Raw genomic sequence first — 8,653 nt, forward strand, 5'->3', positions numbered from 1 at the left:
TGTGCTCTTTGATTCAATGGCATTTCTTATGACAAAGTAGCACTTTAAGTTAATACCAGGTTTCAAACCATCCCCATCAGTCCCATCTTCCTACTTATTTCCTAACAACCTTTTCAGTCTTGTATCTGTGTTCATCAATTTCTCCAAACCACCCACTGACACTACTGATATTACAGTGACCAATTAATCTACAGTCTATCTTTAGGATGTGGGAGGAAACTGCAAATCCCACACAGACACCAACAGAGATCAGATTGAACCGCGATCACTGGTAGTAACGCCACCTGCTCCGCCACGAAATGCTCCATAAATTTGCAATAAAACGTAAACCAGTTGTGTTCCAGTGTTCATCTACAATCATTTAATCATTTAGAGAAGGCCATTTTACAAACTTTGGAAGGGAATTAGAAGCAATGAAGGCTTTAATAACAAATCACAACCAAATGTCTCATCATATTATCTCAGTGGTACCTAAAGTGTTGTCAGCAGAGATTATGAATTATTTAATTCAGGCAACAAATTGTATCTTAATTATTGTTGAAAACAATGCAATACAAAGCAAATATTCACTCCACTGAAAAAGTAGTGATTTGAAAGAAAATAATTTACTCTTTGGGATTGTTCCTTCTCGTGTAAGGAAATATTTTCTTGGCATCTGGTATTTGCTCATCAATGGTTACCCACTCTCCACGTTCATTTTTAACAAGAACTCCTAAGCGGTGAACATCGTCCCCTTTTTTACACTTTGGAATTGGTTGGCCCATAATACTTTCCAGCATTTTATTATTTGACAGGCTCATACAGTACAGTTGAAAGTCATTTATCACATCGTCTGCGTAGTATTTTTGGATCTCTTCCCTTGGATACACAGGAATACATTCTTCCTTGTGACCATGCTTCCAATGGAATTTCTGGCAAGCTTTGCTGCAGTAATACGTAAGATGGCAGGATTTACAAGTACGAAAGTGACATTGGGCATCTTCCAGTTGATTACAAGGTGGTGAAGAGCATATGGTAGGGAACATTTCAGGTGGTTTGGTTTCTATGTCAGTAATTGTAGCTATGTACCTTGCTTTTCGACTGTAATGAACAAAAGGGTTTTTCTTGTACTCTTCAGGATTAGTTACAGCCATTATGGCTTTCCTGGCAACATGTACACCTGGCATTTCATATTCATTTTCCATTGTCAAAAAGTGAATTATATGGGTGAGAGAGGATCTATCCCAGATCTGCTTACAAATCGGAATGTGATAATGTTCAGCTAGGACCAGCCATACTTTTACAAGTAATCCAAGGTTCAACCTCTCATTAGATATTTTCCAAGCCACCTCCAGGCAGTCAAAGATCTGCAATTTGCAGATATATTTTATGTCCTCTTCAGTGCACAAGACAAGGCAATTATAAAGAATTTTCAAGCACTCCTGCCAGATGAAGTGGCGAAGGGGAGTTACTTCACCATCAAAAACCATCAGGATGCCAATATTTGTAACAATTCGGTACCGTTTATCCCACATTCGTTTAACACAAGGCATGTAACAAGATATCCTCCGTAAAAAACCCAAAGCCTGAAAAAAGGTGGAATGAGACGGAATCAACTTCATGCTTCCTTCTGCAAAGCATTCATCCACGAGTTCGGACCATGTGATTTCAGCAAAACGTTGGAAAAAGACATGAGCTTCTGGGCGACAGTCCTCGGCTCCGGTTATACCAATTTTCTCAAACAGATCCAGCATAATTTTATGTAGTTCTGACTGGGCCTCATCAGTATCTTGTAGAATGAGTCGCATTATACGTTTAACCAAATTGTCAATGGAGTCGCCAATTAGCATCTAAAGGATATCAAAACATGAAAAACTAAATACAAATGGGTAGAATGAGAAATTAAATTTGAACAGGAAAGAAATCCAAAGTTGGTTTGAACCAAGCTGAACATGCACGTGACTTTTTAATACTTGGCTGCAAACACCTTAACTACAAATTGATCATTTTGGTAGGACTTTTGCCTACCTTCTCATTACACTATAACAGCAATTTTATTTCCCCAGTGTACCTGAAACCATATCTATGAAGGAAGAAAAGCAAATGAAACATTTTTGATAGCCAAAACATCCATTATCTAGGCTTGGACTGAAAATTAATATAGGGTGCAGAGTAGAATCACCAGAATATTGCCTGGGATTGTGCAGTTCAGTTATGAGAAGAAATTGAATTTAACATAGGTCTTTTCTTCCCTGGAGTAGAGGGGGTTAAGAAAGGACATGAATGAGGTACATATAATTGTGAGGAAAGTAGTTCAGGAAACGTTTCCCCAGATCAGAGGTGGATAAAAATAGAGGTCATAGGTTTAGGTTAAGGGGGAAAAAAGTCAGAGGGGATAAGAAAAGGAACTTTTTCAACCAGGGATTAGTATATCGAAGGCTCTGCCTGAAAGAGTGGTTGAAGCTGGGTTGCTGACGACATTTAAGAAGTATCTGCATGAACATCTGAACTGCACATGCTGGATAATGGAGTTAACACAGAAGAGTGTCCACTGTTGGAGTGGATGAATCAGGCCAAATGGCCTGTTTCCATTCTGTACAATTCTGTGATTCTATGCCCAAGGAACAGTCAGCTTAATGGAGAAAAACATTAAACTGCTCTAATCAGTGCACTTTCATTGAAATTGTCTCTCCATAAGTGCTACCTCGTCTGCTGAATATTTCCATCTTAAGCGGTATTTTTACTTAGAAACAGTTATAGAATCATCGTTGAATATTGCACAGTTCTGGTATTTATAGAATGTAAGGAATGTAGAGATCCTTGGAAAAGAACAAAAATATTTACGAGAGTGACGACAAATGTCACCAAAACCAAGGAGTTGATTGTGGTCATCAGGAGGGGAAAACAAGAGCTGTACAATCTAGTTATGATTGAGGGATCAGAGGTGAGCAAATTTAAATTTCTGGGAGTCACTATTTCAGAGAACCTTTCCTAGACCCACACACGAATGTCATGGTGAACACAGCATGTCAGCACCTCTACCTCTCAAGAGTACATGAAAGCTTGGTATGACTTCAAAAACCTTGGAAAACTTCGATAGATGTGTAGTGGAAAATGTGCTGACCGGCTGTCTTATGACTTGGTATGGGGGCACTTCCACTTGTGAGCGGAAGGCCCTGGAAAAGGTAGTGGACATAGCTCAGGACATCACAGGCAAAATTCTCTCCACCATTGAGAACATCTACAGGGAACACTGCTGTCAGCAGCATTAATCATCAAGGATCCACACCACTCAGGACATGTTTTGTTCTCACTGCTGCCATCAAGATAGAGGTATAGATGTCTCAAAACTCATACCACCAAGTTCAGGAACAGCTGCTACCCCTCCACCATCAGACTCCTCAACAACAAACTCAATCAGGGACTCATTTAAGGGCTCTTACTTTGCACATTATCTATTATTGAATATTTATTTTCTGTATGGCACATTGTTTGCACTTCCTTCTGGTTTACATTTCTCTCTTTCGTATATGTATGCATCTTTCCTTGAGTAGTTTTTTTGCACCACCAATAAGTAGAAATTCTGTCTGGCCCACTGGAAAAAGAATCTTAGGGTGCAATGTCATGTATGAAGTCTGTCAATAAATCTGAACTTTGACCGTGAAAAGGACTACTCAGAAAGACTAAATGGACCTGGCAGAATTCATTAAATTATACAGAATTAAGAGGAATAACAGAAATGTATTTGCAATTGTGGGCACATGCAGAATCAGACATATAATGGCAAACAACACCGACTCCAAAACATGTGCAAGGATAAACTTTACCAAACAACAAGGTGCTGGTGAAACTCAGCAAATGAAGCAATATCCATGGACAGAAATGGTCAACCAATATTTTAAGTTGGGGCCTTGCATCAAGACTAAAGTAGGAAGGGGCAATATCATGTATATAAAGGGAGGGTCAAAAATGAAAGGGGGAAATAAAGTGGGGAAGGGTTGAGAGGTGATGGGCTATAGGATAGAAGGTAAGAGAGACCACTGGGTAGGGAAGGTTAGACAGAAAATTAAGAACTGGAGGTCAAGAAGAGATGAAAATAATGCAACCAGAATGGGAATTACATAAAATTTGGTGAAAAAAATAGATCTACATACATGCCTTTGGGTTTACAGCTCAAATTTACTCTGAATGTTATCAAAATGTGTAGTTGAGATAGACAACAGAGTAAATCACAGGGTGAGCAGAGGTAAAACTTCAGACGTTACAAAAAAGTGCTGATGCAGCAAGATAATGAGTCCAACACAGCAAAATGCCTGCTTTGAGTAGACAGGCAGAGAGGAAAGGGAAGACCACTTCTGAGGAATTCAGGGAACACGATAGACCTACTGCACTAACACAGGACACACGAGACTGAAGATATGTGGGGGGTCTGCAGCATTAACAGGGGACACATGAGACTGAAGACACAGAGGTCTACAATGTTAACAGAGAACATGAGACCCCAGATATGGAAGTCTGCAGCATTAATACAGAATACACGAGACCTCAGGTATGGAGGTCTGCAGCATTAATACAGGATACACAAGACCCCAGGTACGGAGGTCTGCAGCATTAATACAGGAAACAAGAGACCACAGATATGGGGGTCAGCAACATTGACACAGGATACACGAGACTCCATATGTGAGGGTCTGCAGCATTAACACAGGATACACAAATCGGCAGATGTGGGGGAATGCAGCTTTAACAATGGACACATATGATTGCAGATGTGGAAGTCTGTAGCGTTAACAAGGGACGCACAAGACCCAAGATGTGGGGGTCTGCAGCATTAATGGTTGGAGATGTCCCCAGATGTGGAAGTCTGAACACAAGACCCCAGATGTGAGGAGTATGCAGTGTTAACACAGATATGAGCTTCTGAAATGTTTAATCGGTAGACTGGTACCAATTGCTGAGTACTGGATGTGCCTCCTTTTGCAGCCCTTTTCCCATTGGTCCGAGACCAGACAGAGGAGTGGCTGCATCCTCCACAAGGGCTTCACTATTACCTGACCACCCCCCCTTCTCCTTCTCCCCTTCCCATCTCCTCCCCTCTCTTTTCCTTCTCCCCTTCCCACTCTCCTTTTCTTTACCCCTTCTAACCTTCACCCTCCTTTTCCTTACTCCTTTCCCCTCTCCCCTTTTCCTTACCCCTTCTCTCCTTCCCCTCTCCCTTTTCCTTACCCCCTTCTCTCCTTCACCCTTTCCCTCTCCTCCCCCTCTTTTCCTTCTAACCTTCCCCCTCTCCTTTTACATACTCCTTCCCCCTTCCCCCTCTCCCCTTTTCCTTACCCTTTCTCTCCTTCACCCTCTCCCCTTTTCCTTACCCTTTCTCTCCTTCACCCTCACCCCTTTTCCTTACCCTTTCTCTCCTTCACCCTTTCCCTTCTCCACCCCTCTTTTCCTTCTAACCTTCCCCCTCTCCTTTTCCATACTCCTTCCCCCCTCCCCTTTTCCTTACCCCCTTCCCCCTCTCCCCTTTTCCTTACCCTTTCTCTCCTTCACCCTCTCCCCTTTTCCTTACCCTTTCTCTCCTTCACTCTCTCCCCTTTTCCTTACCCTTTCTCTCCTTCACCCTCTCACCTTTTCCTTACCCCCTTCTCTCCACCCTCTCCCTTTCCTTACCCTTTCTCTCCTTCACCCTCTCCCTTTTCCTTACCCTTTCTCTCCTTCACCCTCTCCCCTTTTCCTTACCCTTTCTCTCCTTCACCCTCTCCCCTTTTCCTTACCCTTTCTCTCCTTCACCCTCTCCTTTTCCTTACCCCCTTCTCTCCTTCACCCTCTCCCCTTTTCCTTACCCTTTCTCTCCTTCACCCTCTCCCCTTTTCCTTACCCTTTCTCTCCTTCACCCTCTCCCCTTTTCCTTACCCTTTCTCTCCTTCACCCTCTCCTTTTCCTTACCCCTTCTCTCCTTCACCCTCTCCCCTTTTCCTTACCCTTTCTCTCCTTCACCCTCTCCCTTTTCCTTACCCTTTCTCTCCTTCACCCTCTCCCCTTTTCCTTACCCTTTCTCTCCTTCACCCTCTCCCCTTTTCCTTACCCTTTCTCTCCTTCACCCTCTCCTTTTCCTTACCCCCTTCTCTCCTTCACCCTCTCCCCTTTTCCTTACCCTTTCTCTCCTTCACCCTCTCCCCTTTTCCTTACCCTTTCTCTCCTTCACCCTCTCCCCTTTTCCTTACCCTTTCTCTCCTTCACCCTCTCCCCTTTTCCTTACCCTTTCTCTCCTTCACCCTCTCCCCTTTCCTTACCCTTTCTCTCCTTCACCCTCTCCTTTTCCTTACCCCCTTCTCTCCTTCACCCTCTCCCCTTTTCCTTACCCTTTCTCTCCTTCACCCTCTCCCCTTTTCCTTACCCTTTCTCTCCTTCACCCTCTCCCCTTTTCCTTACCCTTTCTCTCCTTCACCCTCTCCTTTTCCTTACCCCTTCTCTCCTTCACCCTCTCCCCTTTTCCTTACCCTTTCTCTCCTTCACCCTCTCCCCTTTTCCTTACCCTTTCTCTCCTTCACCCTCTCCCCTTTTCCTTACCCTTTCTCTCCTTCACCCTCTCCCCTTTTCCTTACCCTTTCTCTCCTTCACCCTCTCCTTTTCCTTACCCCCTTCTCTCCTTCACCCTCTCCCCTTTTCCTTACCCTTTCTCTCCTTCACCCTCTCCCCTTTTCCTTACCCTTTCTCTCCTTCACCCTCTCCCTTTTCCTTACCCTTTCTCTCCTTCACCCTCTCCCCTTTTCCTTACCCTTTCTCTCCTTCACCCTCTCCCCTTTTCCTTACCCTTTCTCTCCTTCACCCTCTCCCCTTTTCCTTACCCTTTCTCTCCTTCACCCTCTCCCCTTTTCCTTACCCTTTCTCTCCTTCACCCTCTCCTTTTCCTTACCCCTTTCTCTCCTTCACCCTCTCCCCTTTTCCTTACCCTTTCTCTCCTTCACCCTCTCCCCTTTTCCTTACCCTTTCTCTCCTTCACCCTCTCCCCTTTTCCTTACCCTTTCTCTCCTTCACCCTCTCCCCTTTTCCTTACCCTTTCTCTCCTTCACCCTCTCCCCTTTTCCTTACCCTTTCTCTCCTTCACCCTCTCCCCTTTTCCTTACCCTTTCTCTCCTTCACCCTCTCCTTTTCCTTACCCCCTTCTCTCCTTCACCCTCTCCCCTTTTCCTTACCCTTTCTCTTCTTCACCCTCTCCCCTTTTCCTTACCCTTTCTCTCCTTCACCCTCTCCCCTTTTCCTTACCCTTTCTCTCCTTCACCCTCTCCCCTTTTCCTTACCCTTTCTCTCCTTTACCCTCTCCCCTTTTCCTTACCCTTTCTCTCCTTCACCCTCTCCCCTTTTCCTTACCCTTTCTCTCCTTCATCCTCTCCTTTTCCTTACCCTTTCTCTCCTTCACCCTCTCCCCTTTTCCTTACCCTTTCTCTCCTTCACCCTCTCCCCTTTTCCTTACCCTTTCTCTCCTTCACCCTCTCCCCTTTTCCTTACCCTTTCTCTCCTTCACCCTCTCCCCTTTTCCTTACCCTTTCTCTCCTTCACCCTCTCCCCTTTTCTTACCCCCTTCTCTCCTTCACCCTCTCCCCTTTTCCTTACCCTTTCTCTCCTTCACTCTCTCCCCTTTTCCTTACCCTTTCTCTCCTTCACCCTCTCACCTTTTCCTTACCCCCTTCTCTCCACCCTCTCCCTTTCCTTACCCTTTCTCTCCTTCACCCTCTCCCCTTTTCCTTACCCTTTCTCTCCTTCACCCTCTCCCCTTTTCCTTACCCTTTCTCTCCTTCACCCTCTCCCTTTTCCTTACCCTTTCTCTCCTTCACCCTCTCCCCTTTTCCTTACCCTTTCTCTCCTTCACCCTCTCCCCTTTTCCTTACCCTTTCTCTCCTTCACCCTCTCCCCTTTTCCTTACCCTTTCTCTCCTTCACCCTCTCCCCTTTTCCTTACCCTTTCTCTCCTTCACCCTCTCCCCTTTTCCTTACCCTTTCTCTCCTTCACCCTCTCCCCTTTTCCTTACCCTTTCTCTCCTTCACCCTCTCCCCTTTTCCTTACCCTTTCTCTCCTTCACCCTCTCCCTTTTCCTTACCCCTTTCTCTCCTTCACCCTCTCCCTTTTCCTTACCCTTTCTCTCCTTCACCCTCTCCCCTTTTCCTTACCCTTTCTCTCCTTCACCCTCTCCCCTTTTCCTTACCCTTTCTCTCCTTCACCCTCTCCCCTTTTCCTTACCCTTTCTCTCCTTCACCCTCTCCCCTTTTCCTTACCCTTTCTCTCCTTCACCCTCTCCCCTTTTCCTTACCCTTTCTCTCCTTCACCCTCTCCCCTTTTCCTTACCCTTTCTCTCCTTCACCCTCTCCCCTTTTCCTTACCCTTTCTCTCCTTCACCCTCTCCCCTTTTCCTTACCCTTTCTCTCCTTCACCCTCTCCCCTTTTCCTTACCCTTTCTCTCCTTCACCCTCTCCCTTTTCCTTACCCTTTCTCTCCTTCACCCTCTCCCCTTTTCCTTACCCTTTCTCTCCTTCACCCTCTCCCCTTTTCCTTACCCCTTTCTCTCCTTCACCCTCTCCCCTTTTCCTTACCCTTTCTCTTCTTCACCCTCTCCCCTTTTCCTTACCCTTTCTCTCCTTCACCCTCTCCCCTTTTCCTTACCCTTTCTCTCCTTCACCCT

At 45.1% G+C, this 8,653-nt stretch overlaps 2 protein-coding genes across 2 annotated transcripts in view; both read right to left on the reverse strand.

Annotated features, from left to right (window-relative positions):
• Window positions 1-8,653, reverse strand: part of hdac10 (histone deacetylase 10) — a 66,178-nt gene that overhangs the window by 7,102 nt on the left and 50,423 nt on the right. The gene's annotated exons all lie outside the window — the stretch shown is intronic.
• On the reverse strand, window positions 334-5,020 carry LOC138748145 (uncharacterized). Its single transcript, XM_069907885.1, has 2 exons — window positions 4,928-5,020; window positions 334-1,829 (listed from the first exon to the last, which is right to left on the reverse strand). Exon 2 carries the CDS (start codon window positions 1,827-1,829, stop codon window positions 606-608), a length of 1,224 nt encoding a protein of 407 aa, XP_069763986.1. The 5' UTR covers window positions 4,928-5,020; the 3' UTR covers window positions 334-605.

This window comes from Narcine bancroftii, chromosome 13 (genome assembly GCF_036971445.1).
Source record: "Narcine bancroftii isolate sNarBan1 chromosome 13, sNarBan1.hap1, whole genome shotgun sequence".
Taxonomy (NCBI): domain Eukaryota; kingdom Metazoa; phylum Chordata; class Chondrichthyes; order Torpediniformes; family Narcinidae; genus Narcine; species Narcine bancroftii.

Bases quoted from the DNA above. Each gene is read 5' to 3' on its own strand.
- LOC138748145 (XM_069907885.1), bottom strand. From the start codon at position 1,829: ATGCTAATTGGCGACTCCATTGACAATTTGGTTAAACGTATAATGCGA.